At 39.5% G+C, this 18,123-nt stretch overlaps 1 protein-coding gene across 2 annotated transcripts in view; it reads right to left on the bottom strand.

Moving 5' to 3' along the window:
• LOC147705789 (bactericidal permeability-increasing protein-like) overlaps positions 1 to 18,123 on the bottom strand; it is a 408,685-nt gene that overhangs the window by 190,831 nt on the left and 199,731 nt on the right. For both annotated transcript variants that reach the window (XM_086932245.1, XM_086932244.1), the window contains exon 8: positions 13,832 to 14,008. In XM_086932245.1, coding sequence (XP_086788371.1) covers positions 13,832 to 14,008 — 177 coding nt within the window. The remainder of the gene's footprint in view (positions 1 to 13,831; positions 14,009 to 18,123) is intronic.

Genomic DNA, 18,123 nt, shown 5'->3' with positions numbered 1-18,123 from the left:
AAATATCTTGATACTGGGAGGAAACTAGATCTGTAAGGCCTAATACAAAATCAACTTCAGTAAGACTATTCACACTGTCAACCTTACCTTCACACGGAAGGCGTGATAAGCAGTCGGCAGTAACATTTTTCTTCCCTGGAATCTATTCAACTTTAAAATTATACTCCTGTAGCTTGGATGAAAGACGTGCAATCCTAGCCGTCGAATTCCAACCACCACCAGCTGATAGGATATGCACCAAAGGTTTGTGATCCGTTCTTAGAATAAACTCACTGCCCCAAATATAAATTCTATAGTGTTCAATGGCCCACACACAAGAAAGCAATTCACGTTCAATAACCGCATATCTGCGCTCAGTTTCATTCAAAGTTCTGGAGGAAAAAGCTACATTCCATTCTAACATACCATCTGTCTGAGATAGCACACACCCAAGACCGTACAAACTTGCATCAGTGGTGATGATGCACTTTTTCCCAATTCTAAATGGTTTCAAAGTCGGGGAATTAACAATATCATGTTTGATTTCAGTGAAAGCCTTTTCTTGTTCAGTCTCCCATACAAAATCGTTGCACTGTCTTAAAAGTTTCCTTAAAGGTTCCATTTTGGTGGCAAAATTCACAACAAATTTACTGTAGTATTCACACATTCCGGAGAAAGAAAGAAGTTGTTCCTTATTCTTTGGGGCAGGAGCACTGAGAATAGCATCAACATTAGATTTTTTGGGAACAAGACCTTCCCCCGACAAAGTGTGGCCTAAATATTCAACTGACTTCCTAAAAAGTTTGCATTTGTGTGCCTTGAGAGTAAGCCCAGAATTTTCCAATCTTTTGCACACAACACTCAAATGTGAACTATGTTCAGCTTCATTTTTTGAGAAGATCAAAATGTCATCTTGAAAGCATTTTACAAATTTATCAAGATCTCTGAAGATTTGAAACATGACGCGTTGGAAAACAGAGGCAACGGATGCCAACCCAAACGGCATCCTTCTGTATTGAAACAGTCCCATGGGAGTAATGAAAGCTGTATATTTCTTGGAATCTTCAGTAAGCTCAATTTGATGATACGCAGATCTAAGGTCTAAAGTGGAAAAAATCTGCGCACCATCAAACAAGGAAACAAGCTCATTAATATTCGGAAGGGGATGACAGTCTATAACAATATTAGAATTTAGGGCCCTCAAATCAATGCAGACCCTTAATTTTTGGTCGGGTTTGCGCACCAAAACGATAGGAGAAACCCATTCAGACGATTTAATGGGCTCTATAATATTGTCTTTAAGTAGGTCATCCAACATTTCTTTTAGCTCGTCCCTAACATTTAAAGGAACTCCTCTTAGCTTTTGTTTGACTGGAACTGCACCCTCTTTGAGAACAATTTTGTGTGCAAAATTTTCCAATCTACCTAAACGGTCACAGAAAACTTTATTGAACTTTTCACTCCATGAAGTAATTACATTATCCTTTCCATTAACATCAGAAATAGAATTAATCATATCTTGTTCACTACATAAAGAGATGGGATCTTTGGCACGTGGATTTAACGTGATGCCAAGTTCCCATTGATCATGCCAACCCAGTACATTGATTCCTTTGATAGCAATGTAAAGCTTAATTTGAGCTGACCTTCCTCTGAAACATAAAAGAACATTAAAGAAACCTTCAATATCAATCACATTTCCATTGAAACTTTCAGCTAATATATCTGAAGGTTGTAAATCAGATCTGTTACATACAGTTGTTAATTTTTCATTAAAGTACTCCCTGGTAATAGTCGTCCATGGAGATCCAGAATCTACCATGAGTTCGATAGCAATAGATGAAATATGAAAGGTACATTTAGGAGATTTCCTACTGGTTGATCCAAGGATAGAGACAACATATCCACGTTCAACCTCATGTTTGACTTCATCCACAATACCAACTGAAGATACTTTAGTGGGAGTAGGCATAATAGATCGTCCAGTGCGACCTTGAGGATTGTACCTTCTCTCCCTACATACATTGCTAAAATGTCCTAACTTGTTGCAAATATTACAAGTTCTGTTTATGGCAGGACAGCCCTGAAAGGAGGCTATATGTGATCTACTACCACATCTGTAGCATGAAAACGATGAATTACCAAAATCTGATCTTCTGTTATTGATACCAACAGAATTTTTATATTTAGACTGAAAAGGAATAACATTTTTATCATCAACTTTGGGTTTAACTAGGAGTGAACTATTACCTTAGCGCTTACTTTAACTTTCATTTTTTTTGGTATATATACTCTATTTCTTCAAGTATTTCCGGCAAGAGTATTTCTGGCAAGAGTTCTACAAGCTATTTACAGCTTCAACTTCTACAGTTCTGCAGGTCTACTATTCTCTTCATTCACCACAAACTATGTGATTCTACATTGGCATAAGTACATTTTCTTCAACAATTGTTCTTATCTTACTGAGTATTTTACAATTATTTATTTATTTAATTATTTTTTTTTTATTTTTTTTTTTTAACTTAATTTCTATCACCATGCAATTTGATCCTCCTGCTAAATTTTTACAGGTTAAGGGTGATCCTCCTATGCCCTGGTCAAGGTGGAAGGAGGAGTTTTTCAATTATATGAAAGCCATTGATGGGGAGCGCATGGGGTCAGAGAGAAAAAAAAGCATTTTGTTACATTGTTTGGGCTCTGAAGGTCAAGAAATCTTTAGAACTTTACCTCAATTTACTGTGCCTAGTGGAAGTGGTGATTCTGTGAACGTTTACACCGAAGCTCTTGGTAGATTAGAGAAACGTTTCAAGCCTACTGCTAATATTGCTTTAAATCGCTTTAAATTTTATACAAGAGCACAGAAACAAGAGGAATCGTTTGATGATTTTCTCACTGCTTTAAGAGCTTTGACTTTACATTGCAATTTTGGTGCCATGGCAGATGAAATGATCCGTGATCAGATTATTGTTCATGTTAAAAACAAAAAGGTGCAAGATAAACTTTGGTGTATAGGTGACCCTAACTTAGAAGAAACTATAGCCATTGCTAAGTCCACTGAAATGTCAGAAAAGTGGATGGATATAGTAGTTAAGCAAACAGATTCCTCAGAAGCTGGTAGATTTCTTCAAACGCAGGCAGTCCAATAAAAATTAGGAGAAAAACGTAAAATTATCCAAAATGGGTTCAAACTCCGCTCCTGTGCTGTAGATGGCTGGAGTAAGGTTGTCCTCGTCGCCAAAATTTGTAATAATCCAGGAAGGCTTGTAGTATTTAGAAGGTTTATTGAACAGCACAGCATCCAGTCCTGACACAGCAGGATACAGGTGACAACTGACAAACAGTGGAGAATGCTGTATGAGCAAAGCTCTGTTAGGAATGTAGAATCAAAAGGAAACACAACATGGCACATGCAATTAAAGGAGTAGAAGCATGAATAACCTAGACACTAAAATGTACAGGATATAACAGGAGGCCTTATTATTTGTACAAAACATCAATAATAATTCCCTCAATCTTAAGTTCACTGCCCATATTGATAAACAGAGGATACTGTTCCTTGATGTGGAAGTCTACATCTCTGAGTCTAAGATTAACACGACCCTGCATAGAAAAACCACTGCAGGGAATGCAACTCTCCATGCGTCTAGTATGCATCCTAAACATACAATTGCTAGCATACCGTATGGGGAGATTTTAAGGCTGAAGAGGATTTGTAGTTCTCCAAGTGACTTTGAGTCCTGTCTTAAAGATATGCTGACACGACTCAAGGCAAGAGGCTACTCGGACACCATCCTAAACCAAGCCATAGAAAAAGCTAAATCTAGAACCAGAGAGAGTCTGTTTCCAAGTGCTTTGAATGATTTGGCATTGGAGGCACCTTCTGAGTCAAGGGATGACAGCCCACGTATGATAACCACTTTTAGTAGTGAAGACAGAAAACGTAAAGCTATAATGAAAAAGAATTGGCCAATTATTCAAAGTGACCCTGTGCTGAATCACAAACTACCTAGTAATCCCATTATTAATTTAAACGGGCCAGAAGTATGGGTACTACTTTAGATATAGCAGCCCCAGAATTAAAATCCAAAATCCCTTGGCTTCAACCTTCTAAAGGCTTTTACAAGTGTTCGAGCTGCCGTGCCTGTAAATTTGGCATCAATACTTCTTACCACTCCACCCCCTTTTGTGCCGATACTAGACCTATTAATGGCAATTACAATTGCAAAATGGATTACGCCGTTTATGTCCTGACATGCACCTGTGGCCTAAAATACATAGGCAGTACCAAGCTTCAGGTGCATGTCAGGATATTACAACATCTTTGTGCAATTCTGCACAATGATCCGGCCTACCCGGTTGCCCGCCACTTCAGAAGAGTCCACAACAATGACCTATCCTGTTTAAAATATTTTGTGGTGGGGGCGATTCCACAATTAAAAAGAGGGGGTGACCGTGAACTGCTATTAAGACAGCTCGAAACAAAAATGATACATGAATTTGATAGACGTTGGCCTAATGGCTTGAACAATATAGAAGAAATGCACCATTTTTTGTAGGGGCCTAAGTTACTGGTAGATTTTTTTCACAGTGTTTCTCAAGTCCTCCCCACCACAGTCTACACACTCCCTTTCAGTTAGGTTCCCTATTGAAGGTTGAGTTGGTGAGTGGCTATGATAATTCCATCACGCACTTTGTCCATATTTAAGTTATTCTGTCCCAAGTGTCTGTAACTGTATCTCTCTGTTTATTCCTGTTTAACATACATATTTATTGTGATGATTATTGAGCTATTCCTGGATGTAAATACTTGTAATATTATATTCCTACATAGTATGTATTTTCTGACTACCTTTTTATACTTCTATTTATATAATATTGCATTGAAATGTTGTATTGCATTGTGTTTAGTATACATATTTATTACTTATTTATATTTATAGGTTGTGGGTTTTAACTTTTTGATACTGACTGTTTTTAAGAGGTAGATGAAAGTCATTGGAATTATAAAGTTATTATATCTCAGGGATCTGAGATGTTCTTAATATGAATATGATATTATCTCTTGATGTCGTCAGTTTTGCACTTTATTCGGCTGGCTTTGCACATACATCTGCACAACTTAATTGCACTTTTCCATCTATTGCTGCTTTGCTGAATTTTACACATGGAGTTTTTAGCTATTGACAAGTTTTTTTGCATACAGTATATGCCCAGAAGACTCCTTTAATTTAGGGTCTTCAAGTGAGTCATAACTATGTATTTATACAGTTACCAAAAATCATTTTTGCCAAATGTATGATGAAATATCTAGACATAGTTTTAACTTATTTCTTTTAAAACATATGTCATTATTCATCTTTCTCTGTCATTGCGAATCTTGTCATATTGGGATTTATGCTGTGAGTTTAAATATGTAGAAACCATGCTGCTAAAACTACAAGTGGTAGTATTTCTTCACTTTTTATTTATGTATGATGTGATAGGTGATGTCACTAAGAGTGGGTGTACACATAGTTGAGCAAATATAAAATAAGCATTTCATGTGTTGTAATGTTGCAGTGTGAATAAGGGCGAGTTAGCCTGAAACGCGTAGCTGTTCTCTGTGTGGTTGCAACAATAAACCATCTTGCTGATTCCTGTGGTCCGTCTCCCTCGTTTGCCGGCATGCGCTGCTGCCTGAAACGCTGTGAAATCCAAGGAGGAGCTTGTATTTCATATATATATATATATATATATATATATATATATATATATATATATATATATATATATATATATATATATATATATATATATATATATATATATATGAGACCCACTCATGAACATCTTTACTTAGAGGCAAGTCACCTATAAAAGATTCTTGTGATGAATGTCTAACTTGCTCCCCTGCAACCCCAGATGCATCCACAACACGCAGCACTGCAGGTAAGAGTGGCCCCTTTATTCCTGCCATAAAGGCACTGAGCATTGTGGCCAAGTGTAAACTCTGCCTTCCCACTAAGAAGCCATCCATCACTACTGTCCTAATAACTACGAGCACTAGTGCCTTTAGACCTGCAACCACCACTGCCATCATCACTACCACAATTATGCCTACCGCTACAATCACTCCTGCCTTAGATCTGCAATAACCCCTTCCACCATTACCCCTACCATCTGTGACAAATATGTGCCAACTATCATGGGCACCTCTGTAGCTGTCTCAGTTGCTATCACCACAGCCACTTTAGGAGCTACCACGATGGGCCACATCTGCAGCTACAGCCATGGCCACCTTTGTAGCTACTAACTTGGCCATCTCTCTAGCTACCAGAATGGCCACCTACATTTCTATCACCATGGCCACCACTCTGGCTATCACGAGCACTTCATCATTGCATGCACCATGGCCACCTCTATGGCAAACACAATGACCACCTCTGCATCACCTAGAGCTGTCAACCTGAGAGACAAAACTCATTCCACCTGTGCAACACATGCCACCTGTGCACAAACTGCAGTTTAAGCCACTCCCACTGCTTCTGCGGGCAGATTCCCCTCATCAATCAGTAGACTATCCTGGTCTTAGTTTTAATTTTTTGTAGATTTAAGTTGTGTTTTCTTTGTGGTTTTCAGACCTTTTGGAATCAGTGCCTATCAGTGTTTATTTAGATGCCTAACCGCGAAAATACATAAACTGTGTTTTTTCAGTGTTAACAAAACTGTGTTTTTGCTGTGATTGTTATAAAGCACACATTTAATGTTTAAAGAAGTAGTGCGAAATAAGTAAGGTGTTTCCATTGGCAGTGTCACCAATGGACTCGTTTTAGACTGTTGAAAGCATATTGCACGCTCGCTCACACTCACATCTGAATTCCCTCTATCATATTTATTTGCCTCTCACACTCGCTTTATCAGGACTCTGTCAGGTTTACAGGTCTTTTAATAGATTAAAAAAGTAAGAGACCTATATTCAAATGTTTTAATAAACACATCTCTGCACACAGTTGGTGGTCAATCACCTACTCCTTCTTGAATATTATGACATTATAGGGGATGCCAAGCCTGCCAACAGCACAGCACCTTGAATGGCTTGCATAACCATGAAGCAGTGGTCAAACAAAAAGCAGGACCGGGAGAGCCATTTCACTTTTACTCCCGGTAAGATTCTAGGTAAGATTCTTTGCTTCTCGATATAGAAATAAATGACTGAATGGAATATCACAAAACATGGAATCAAAGTAGAACTTTACACAAGAAAGTGCCTTTACTTTGGTTGGTGTAATTCTGTTCAGTAGTTTTGGAGAAATAAGCTCGACAAAAATGTGAAGAGGTTGAATTATAAATATACATTGGCAGTTAGAAATGTGTATTGTTGAGGTGCCTATAACTTTACCACTGTTTGACAAATTTGCTTGAAATTTGGCTGGTATATTTTAATTTCTGTAGATTCCTCAAGGTGTTACAGTTACAGGAGAGGGGTCAGAAAGTGTTTGTTTGCTAATAGCTGGAGCATCAATTGGCAAATCCACATGAAATTTGACCACATTTAGCATATTTAGTTTTCTGTGAGTATGACAAGTTTCATGCAGATCCATCAAGGGAGCAGAGATAACAAGCACTGGCAAAGCCAATAAGTCTCGCCTATACGAGAGCTATTAGCTTTGTTAATGTCTTTTAGCAATGTTGTACAACTGTGCAGCTGCTGTGCAGCAAGGCTGAAAGTAAAAAAAAAGCTATGATGCAGCCAGCATTGACTGCATCATAAGCTTTTTTCTTTACTTTTAGCCTTGCTGGACAGCAGCTACATTTTTCTACAACACGACTAAAAGACATTAACAAAGCCAATAGCTCTCGAATAGGCAAGACTCATCGGCTTTGCAAAATTTTTTGGTAAATAGCGACAACTACAGGAAGAAGTCCGAGCTGAAACAAGATTTTCTCATTGAAAAAACAACAGCCAGCAAAACCCTACTTCACACTCACACCAACAATTTCCATTAAATGAAACTTTCACACTTTAGTGGCATGTTTATGTAAAGTAAACCTCAGAACACGTCTGACACTTCACACAATTGCAGACTAAGGGCCAGATGTACGGCCATTGGCAATTGCGAGTCACAAATTGTGAGTCCCAATTTGCGAGTTGCAATTTGGGAGTCGCAATTGCCTATGTACAACAGTGTCTGAAACACTGTTTGTGATTCCCAATGGGGGTCGCAAATTGCATGCCTCCTGCATAATAATTAGGCTGTCGCAATATGTGACCCCATTGGGAATGGCTGGCACTCCCTGGGATGGTGGCCTGCTGGGGTCAGCAGACCTCAATGTCTGGGACTGCTTTCAAATAAAGCAGTTTTAAAAAGAATTGCAGCCCGTTTTCCCTAAAGAAAAACAAGATAAATTCCAGGGGACCACTGCCTACTCTTAAAAAATGTTTGCGCACCCATTCACCAAGGGAAAGTGGTCCCCTCGGACCCCTTCCCATTTGTGATTGGTTTACCACCCTCTTAAGGAGGGTGGTAAACTGCGAGTGTTTTGCGACCGTAATTGCGGTCGCAATACATTCTTACATGAGGTTCAGACTCACTATTAGGAAGGCACACCCTCAGAACACCCCTTCCTAATAGTGAGTCGCTAACCCAATTTTGCGAGTGACTATTTAATTAGTGACTCACAAAATAGGGTTAATACATGGGCCACTGTTTTTTTGCATGCACGAACGGGTCTAAAACCCATTTGCGCATGCAAAAATCCGACGTACATCTGGCCCTTAGAGAGCAGACATGAACCCACGTCTCACACCTGTACCAAGTGTCTGACTGAATAACACCACAGGCCCTCCTAGTCTTCAGCTTTTTTTTTACCTTCACTTTTTTTTATAGTGCTCCAAATTATTCTGTTGTTCAAAAAAACTTTTGTTTCAAGGATACAACTAATATTTCAAGAAACTAGAAATTGAATATGACCATGTGTAAAATTTACAATTCACAGATCAAATAAAAGATAGAACAAAACTTCTTTTTGTAAAAAATACTAGGACAGCGCTTTGCGGGAATATTTAGGAGGCAGATAAGGCCTCAATAAGAGGAGGAGATATTGCTTTATTTTCATACACAAATGACATTCAGGAATAAGAATTAGTTCCACTACAACACAATCTTGCAACAGCAGAACACAATTTGAATTTAAGTAACAGTCAAAGTAATTTTGTTAGATGAAAAGAAGCCATAGAAAAAACGAAATCCTATTGTTTTAGGAGGACTACTGAGTTCACATAACATAAAGCAGCAGGCTTATGAGGATGGGAATATGCAGGTTAGCCTTTAGCCTGGGAAACTAAAGTTTGCTTGATTGCAAACACAGTAACTCAAATGTCAACTATATGCCCATTCTTATTTTTTAACAGAAGTTATTGATTTGTTTGTCTCCTCAAAATTTAAAGGATCTACAATTTTTCTAGTTGCCCCAAACACATTTGACTATGTATGCTGGAAGTTTCTATTCAGAGTACTTCAGGCAATGGGGTTTCGGCTCAGCTACTTAGGGCCCCATTAGGATGACGGGCAGACTTTGTCCGCCCGCCATCTCGTCGTGCAAATGGACCGCCCGCCATAAGGGCGGGGGTCCCGTGGGTCCTATTAAGATGCGCCCGCCACAATGGCGGGCGCATCCTGCATCTCTAACATTGTGGTGGGCGGTGCACTCAGCACCGCCCGCCACAATGTTAGGGAGGCATGTTGTGCACTTCCAAGCACAACATGGCAAGCACTGCGCGGTGCCTGCCATGTTGTGCATGGAACTGCAGGGGGTACCATAGGTACCCCCCATGTGCACCCCCAACCCCCGGAATCCTTGGGGGCCCGCAACGGACCCCCTAGCAGACTCTGCATGCCTTTCGCCATGGAAAGACATTCCTAAATGCACATTCTAATATGGCTGGCAGTGTCAAACGGACCCCCCCACCATATTGCAGCCTTTTCCGCCGGGTCGCAAGTCGACCGGGCGCAAATGCGGCGGACGGTCTTTCCGTCCGTCGCAAACCCCCCAACCATAATAATATGGCAGGGGTCTTTTCAACAGGGATGGCGGGCGTATTGCCCCCGCCGGGCCGGCAGTGACCACCGCTGGCCCGGCAGGGGCAACCCGCCCGTCATCCTAATGGGGCCCTTAGTGTTTTAGCAGCTCTATATGAAGAGTCAACAGTGACATTAATGGTGAATGGAATTGAAACAAGGGAAATTACTACCTTACGAGTAACCCAACAGGGCTGTCCACTCTCAATTGATTTTTGCAATGTACATTTAATATCCGCCATTGGCTATAAGATCCGCAAAGATATTAAATCAGCAGTTCAGGGTGGTGTTAAATTGAAACTATACACAGATGACAGAGTTCGGTATTTAGACCCCAAACAGACATCGATCAACTCATTATTTTTAGCTATTTAGAAATTCTCGAAAGTAGAAAGTAGAAGGCTACACAGTAAATAAAAGTAAGACATAGATACTTCAGTTTAATGCACATCCCCCGATATTGCTTTTCTTTCTTGCTAACAACTATGTGAAAACACCAACAAAATATATGCGGACATGAACATTTAGAAGAACTATATGACCTAAACTGTAAACCTCATTATAAATTATGAATATTAATATAAATGTATTATACATGTCATATATACCAGTAATACATTATATGACCTACATTATTTCCTAGGTTGAAAAGTTATTAGAGAAACCAACAAATTGCAATAATGCCCCGTATACTTTTCGAGAAAAGCATCTTAATTAAAATAGAATGGTTGATTAGCAGTTTTATCTGGCAAGAACATTCCCCAGAAATCTGTTTTAAGAAATTGCAACTACTTAAGGAAGAAAAGGGGTTTCACTATCTGATTTCAGGAGTTATTATCATACTGTACATATATTGATGCTTTCTCATTTACATGATAATCTTCATTACCAGACATTCGACAATGTTTCCCCACATCTGATAAGAGGAGAATATTTGACATATCCAGCTCTGAAAAAAAACATATAAATAATCCCAAACGCACAAATTTTCGACTCATATCGATGTATAGAAAAGAGCAAAAACAACGTTTTCGTTTTCTAGCATTAATCAGCATTCATGCTTAAACCCCAAGTGTGTTTAATAGCTGATTAGTTTTAGGGAAAGTGGTGAAATTGGTTACTAATGTAGAATATATGGCTGGGGATTAGTAAAAAACTAACATTAAATAAGGTTTTGTATCAGTTCTAGTATATGCAAATCTATAGCTCTATAAAATGGAGAATACAAGAGAATTAGTCAAGCGTTCATATAACGATTGCTTAATTCAGCCAAGATTTGGCTATTGGGCCTCGTATATAAGCCCTTTGGAGTAATTCAAGAGTGATCTAAGAATGCTTTTTAAAAAAAAATGGGAAATAGAAACATCCCCTTGGAGTACAAAAAACAGCTTTACGAGGTGCTAATGCTCAAGAGGAATCTGACAAAATATCGACTACAAAAATATCTACCTACAAAAATATTGCAACAAAAATATCGATTACATTAATATCGAGATCCTATCTCTAACAAGGTAAGTACAAAAATATCGAAAAAAATATCGTTTTTTTTTTAAATATTGTTTTTTTTAATTAAACAAAATGTAATATTAACAAAGTAATACTTATAAATGTAAAACACATAGTAAAAAATATATTTTAATATTTGAAATTAATAAATAATGTAATAAAAACTAATAATAATAAAGATATAATACATAGTTTATACTTCATTAATAATACCTCTAATAAATTATTTTACTAATTTATAAATAAATGAATATGTAATAAATTACAAATACATTTATATACATCAAATAATAATATAAATAACAATTAATAAAAATGTAAAACAAATAAAAAAAATTAAATACATTTTGGATAGTGTACGGGTAAAAATTACTATTCCCACTCCAGAGAGTGCAACAGTAGGGAAAGTGTTGGATAGCGTAGGGGTAACAATTACTATTCCCACTCTAGAGAGTGCAACAGTAGGGAAAATGTTGGATAGCGTAGGGGTAACAATTACTATTCCCACTCCAGAGAGTGCAACAGTAGGGAAAGTGTTGGATAGCATAGGGGTAACAAATACTATTCCCACTCCAGAAAGTGCAACAGTAGGGAAAGTGTTGGATAGCGAAGGGGTAACAATTACTATTCCCACTCGAGAGAGTGCAACAGTAGGGAAAGTGTTGGATAGTGTTAGGGTAACAATTACTATTCCCACTCCAGAGAGTGCAACAGTAGGGAAAGTGTTGGATAGAGTAGGGGTAACAATTACTATTCCAACTCCAAAGAGAGCAACAGTAGGGAAAGTTTTGGATAGCTTAGGGGTAACAGTTACTATTCCAACTCCAGAGAGTGCAATAGTAGGGAAAGTGTTGGATAGCGTAGTGGTAACAATTACTATTCCAACTCCAGAGAGTGCAACAGTAGAGAAAGTGTTAGATAGCGTAGGGGTAAAAATAACATACTTATAAATGTATTTTTTTAAATAATAAAAAACGTAACTATTAAATAAATATAAACCATTTACAAATACCAATACATAATTATTAAAAACATGATTAGCAAAATATATTTAACTAAAAAAATTATTAAAAAAATACCATTTAAAAATATTTAATTACCAATTAATAATTAATTAACAATTATATAAATAACAAAATAATTAAATAAAAAACATTATTTATCAATTAATCAATTCATTAAAATAAATTACCAATTAATTAAAAATAATTATCAATTAATTAAAATTAATTTATAATTCCTACTAATTAATAATTAATTTCAATATAATTAAATTACTTCCCACCCTAATTCCCCTATAAACCCACAACCCGCTACAGAACATAATTATCAATTAATCAATTAATTAAAATGAATTACCAATTAATTAAAAATAATTACCAATTAATTAAAATTAATTTATAATTCCTACTAATTAATAATGAATTTAACATCATTAAATTACTTCCCACCCTATTCCCCTATAAACCCACAACCCGCTACAGTACTAAAATACAAATTTAATTAAATTACATAAAAATAAATTAAAAACACCTGTTCTACTTTGATTCCATGTTTTGTGATATTCCATTCAGTCATTTATTTCTATATCGAGAAGCAAAGAATCCTACCAAGAATCTTACCAGGAGTAAAAGTGAAATGGCTCTCCCGGTCCTGTTTTTTGTTTGACCCCTGCTTCATGGTTATGCAAGCCATTCAAAGTGGATGAACTTTTGCATTGGAAAGTTTCATATAGATTTGTCAAGCAGTACCAAAGGTCATAGCAAAACAAAAATGCCTTTTCAATGGAAACAATGACATACCCATAACTGCACAGCCCTTAGGGCCCCTGGTTTTTGCATATGCATACATTCCATAAATCAGAGCTCCACAGATACCAAACATATATCAGAAGATTGAGCGGGTGAGGTATAATTGCCAGTTAAAATTTACAAAACTGTGATGGACAGTTGAAAAGATCAAAGCCCTCTAACTGAATATACTTTTTTAGGAAATCAAATTGAAAAGAAAGCATTCTTCTTTCCTCTATCTTAAACAATTTATACTAGGACATGCCATATTTTAATACAGGGAATACAATACCTACTAATGTGCTTTTCTCAAATGTTTTAAATAGAGAAAGTTAATGTCCATTCACACAGAGTTAGGTTAATGGTATGACAGTTGTTGGAGACTAAGGATGCTATATAGGCCTGGAGCGCAACCGCTCATCATAGGGTCTGAGAGAAATGGCCACAAGGTAGTAATGTTATGAGGATTAAAAAAAAAATTGCATGCTGTACCCTTACCATGTCATCGGTGAGTGTGAAGATCAGGATGCCCGCCTGCTGGTACACAAAGCTAGCTGTGTTGAAGAGGTAATCTGAAATCCCAAAGTAAACCATAAGGTTGTTGTCCACAGGAAAGGCCAGAGCCGGTGGAGGAAAAGGAATCTCAGAGTGATGCGAGAGATCGAAAAACTCCCCCTAGAAGCAGAAAAGTTAAGTGTGAGACTGGTTGATTTTCTTGACCGCTTATTTTCTTTCATCGTTCTCTAAGATTCGTACACAACATGTAGCAAGCGTACAGTACTTCGTGTACTATTTTTAGCAATAGCTAATCAGAACAATCACATCACCTTGGTGTAGTTCTGTTTACTTGATTTGCAAGTAAATTAGCTATATTTGTATGCCTTTCTAAAGAATGCACATCCCTGTAACTTTACCATGTCCTTCAATATAACTCTCCTTCCTGTTGAATGTGCTGTGTCCTCTCCTTGCTAATAAGTCATGTCCTTGTGATTTTGGGTTCTCCTTGTCTTTCTTAGCCTCTATCCCCATGACAGTCTGTTGTAGTGTGCTTAAGCTGCACTAGTTAAGCATGACGCTCAGGTGTTCTATGAGGTCATCGGAGCTCCGTGTCCTTAGGGTCAACAGTTGTTGGCTGCAGGAAGCTGGGTTTCTGTTGCAGTAACCCGCCTACACACACACACTCTTTGCTTGATTTCTGATGCACTTTGACTTGATGTGTCCTTTGTCACTGCCAATTAGGTTCCTAGGGCCTGTGTTCTTTCCCCAAACTGTACTTCTGTACCCCCAATTGGCACCTCTCTGGCCACATATAAGTCTGTGGTAAATGTCCCATGGGTACTAAGGGCACTGTGACCAGTGAAGGCCTCAAAGGCTGCAGCACATATTGTGCCACGATAGAGGCCCTGTAACTTAACACACACACACTGTCATTGCAGGCTGCATGTTTTGGTGCAGAGACAAGTGAAAAGTCAACATGGCACACATTCCTGTGTGCCATGCCTGCAACCCACTGCCTATGGTATAGGTAAGACACTCCTCTAGCTGGGGCACCATACCAATGGTGAGGGTACAGTTGCAGCGTCTCAGTTCATTCTTAGACATTATAAGGGCAGTAAAGCCATAAGGAGTATATTGTTGGGAGTTTGTCATTAAAAACGCCACAGCACCAAAATGGCTTTACTGAATTCTGGGAAGTTTGGTTGCAAACTTCTCAGCATAATAAATCCACACAATGCCAGCATGGGATTTATTATACAATGGAATTAGAGGGCATCTTAGAGATGCCCCCTCAAAAACAACCAGCCTCTGCTGGGTTCTCTGACTGGTAAACATGTTTCTGGACCCCTGGGGTGGGAGCTTTCGCTCCCTGAGCCCAGAAAAAAAGCCTTTCCTGGGCAGAGGTGTTCACACCTCTCCCAGGTCAGGAAGAGCCATCTGTGACAGGGGAGCTTCAAAGGCCTAGCAGCCTTTGTAACTTGACCCCCAGCATCTCCTGCTATCGGGACCTGGCCCCCTTCCTGCCTCCTCCCCTATTCGGCCGGAAGACAGGCAGGGAAAATTAGAGCAGCCCAGAAGATGTGCCCACCTCTGCCAACCCCACCCCACAGGTGGGGGAGGGGAGGTGAAGCCCACTCGTCAGTGCCCGGCATCTTGCAGATGGCAGACAATCTCCAATCAGGATTAGGAATTGTGTCCAAGGGTGTAGTCACCCTAAGGTCAGTAGCCCATTGGCTACTATCCTTGAGGCCCCTAAATCACCCCCTAAATTCAATATTTAGGGGGCAGCTCTGTACCAAGAAGAAAGAGTCCTGCAACCTATGAAGAAGGACGAAAGAAGACAACCTCGGAGGAGACTACAGGGAAGAACTGATTTAGCCCCAGCCCTACTGGCTCATCTGCAGTTGTCAGAGATTTTGTGCCAAATGTCGCCTTGTCCTGCCGCTAGTGACCTTCAGAACCCCTGGGAGGACTGAATGTCCTCCACAAAGACTGGATCTCTTGTGAACAGCAGCTCTGTTCAAAAGAATTTCCAAAGCAAGACTTGGAGCCTGCTGAAGACAAAGAAACCTGACGCCTGGAACTACCACTGCACACGTGGCCAACGGCCCAAGTTCGAGTGGCCCACTGGTCCCATCGAGGTCTCCTAGCACTCCAGAGTCTGAGTCCACTCTGGGTTGCCCCTCCAGGACTGCCTGACCTCGCCAGCAGCCTCTGCACAGAGACCCCCCCAACCGAGAGTGGCCTGGTAAGGTAACATTCGACCTCAAAGACACCCCTGCCTCCAGCTGCCCTGCACCCTAGAAAGGAGACCCTGAGGTGCACCTACGTCCCTGAGCCCTATAACATACCTTCCCAGCTGTTTGTTCCTCCTGGAATTCTTCTCGGACCGAGCCTGCAACTAACGTCCAAAACTGGCAACTCCCTTTGAAAACAAAAGGGCACCCAACGCCAAATCAGCACTGTGTACTCGATCGCCCCTGTGCCGCTGTGGGTGCATCTTGTGTGCTAACTTGGATCCCCTTTGCCTTGAGCTTTTCTCCCACAACCTTGTCAACTGCTTGTGAGCTGCCACCAACCAGAGACCCCCTAATCCCCATTGGATAACATTGGGCCTCAGCACTCTGCACCCGGGCACCCTAGTGCTGCGAGGATGCTTTGAGAGTGTATCCTTGACCCTGGGGGAACCCTTGTTCTAACCCCAGAAAACCAACTCCCAAGCCTAAGTACTTTCTGTTAAACCGATAGCCTGGTTTTCTCCCATAGGACTGCATTGACTGCTTTCTTGTGAAAATTGTGTGGTGTTGGTTTGAATGAAACCTTAAGAAACAGCATATATACAAAAACAGATTTACTTACGTTTTATCTAGGAATGTTCCAGTGTGATATCTAGGCATATCACATTGAGTAGAAAAAGTAACTTAAAAAGTAATGTGAAAAGTACCGTACAAAGTAATCTCAATAGTAACTGAAAAGTAGTTCCAACTGTTTTGTGAACAAGTGACTTACCTGTAACCAACTCAATTGTATTCAGCAGCATTCAAACTGTATTTAACAGCATTATTCTTGCAAAGTACTATTACTCTTACCTGTACCAGGCCTGGCTTGGTTCTATAAAATAAAATACAACTAAATAATATTTTTATGCAAAACCAATGTATTTATTTATTTTTATTTATGCAAAACCAATTGGTCTGAGTTCAGTCTATGAGTGTGTGACATCATTTCCTGCCTGTGTGTGTACAATAAATCCTTAACGCTACCCTCTGATGAAGCCTTACTGCTCGCCCATACTACCACAAATAGAGAGTAAGGTATTATCTACTTTTACCTCTGCCTACCTCTGGGGATCCACTGGACTCTGTGCACACTATACCTTACTTTGGTATAGTATATACAGATCCACCTTCCTACAGTTGCTAGTTGCACCTTGCACGACTGTGTTGTGGGGTTTCTCTCATGCTAAATAAATTACTTACACCTAAAGGAGAGTTTCTTCGAATTACTACAATTTTGGCGACGATTGGAGTGGTATCACAAGTGCTGTAAGCGACATACCCCCGACAAACCCTATGTCGTGCTAAGAGGAAAGCTGCACTGAGATGAAAGCTGAGCGTGAGATCGAGGTACTGTTCAGTTACTGTTGAGTAACTGATCAAACAATTCCAGGCCCAAAAAAACAAATATGGGATCAATGGGAATGACAAGTACTGAGTCATAAGATGAGCCTACATTTCATGAAATTTGGTTTGCACTGTTGAATCAACGCAACTGTCAATGTGCGTGGTGCCTGTTTGTGTGGTGATTCGCCGACTAGTGCCTGGTAAGGATTTCCTAATCAGCCACTCTCGGTGAGTCATCAGTCTGCTCCAAGGAAGTCTGCATTCATGGTGGGCGGTTTCCTGAAGTCAAAGAGTGTCGCTCTTAACTCAACCTGCCATCGTCATTGGCTCATCTTCACCAAATCAAGTGTGTACTCTCAGTCAGACTTGCCAGCTGGTGTGGTAACATTCGTTAAGGGTATGGCTTTCATCTAAGCGTGACACTGTTGATCAGTGACATGCACACTTCTTTTGGCGTGTCCAGCCGGTGTGGTGAGTCACTGATATGCTCATTATCCAAATTAGTATCATAGAACAGAGATTGTTATTGCCGGTGGCCAGGAGTGTTTTCTCTTCTTCATGTATAGGTGCTGTTTTAGTGCTGTTTATGTTTTGCATCCCACTCATCAGTTGTGAAGTTGATGATTTGCAATGATGTGTTCTTGGAAGTGAACAGACAGTTTTTCAATG

Source organism: Lissotriton vulgaris, chromosome 7 (genome assembly GCF_964263255.1).
Source record: "Lissotriton vulgaris chromosome 7, aLisVul1.2, whole genome shotgun sequence".
Lineage (NCBI taxonomy): Eukaryota > Metazoa > Chordata > Amphibia > Caudata > Salamandridae > Lissotriton > Lissotriton vulgaris.
The sequence above is the reverse complement of the archived record's forward strand: the minus strand, read 5'-3'. Positions and strand labels throughout refer to the sequence as shown.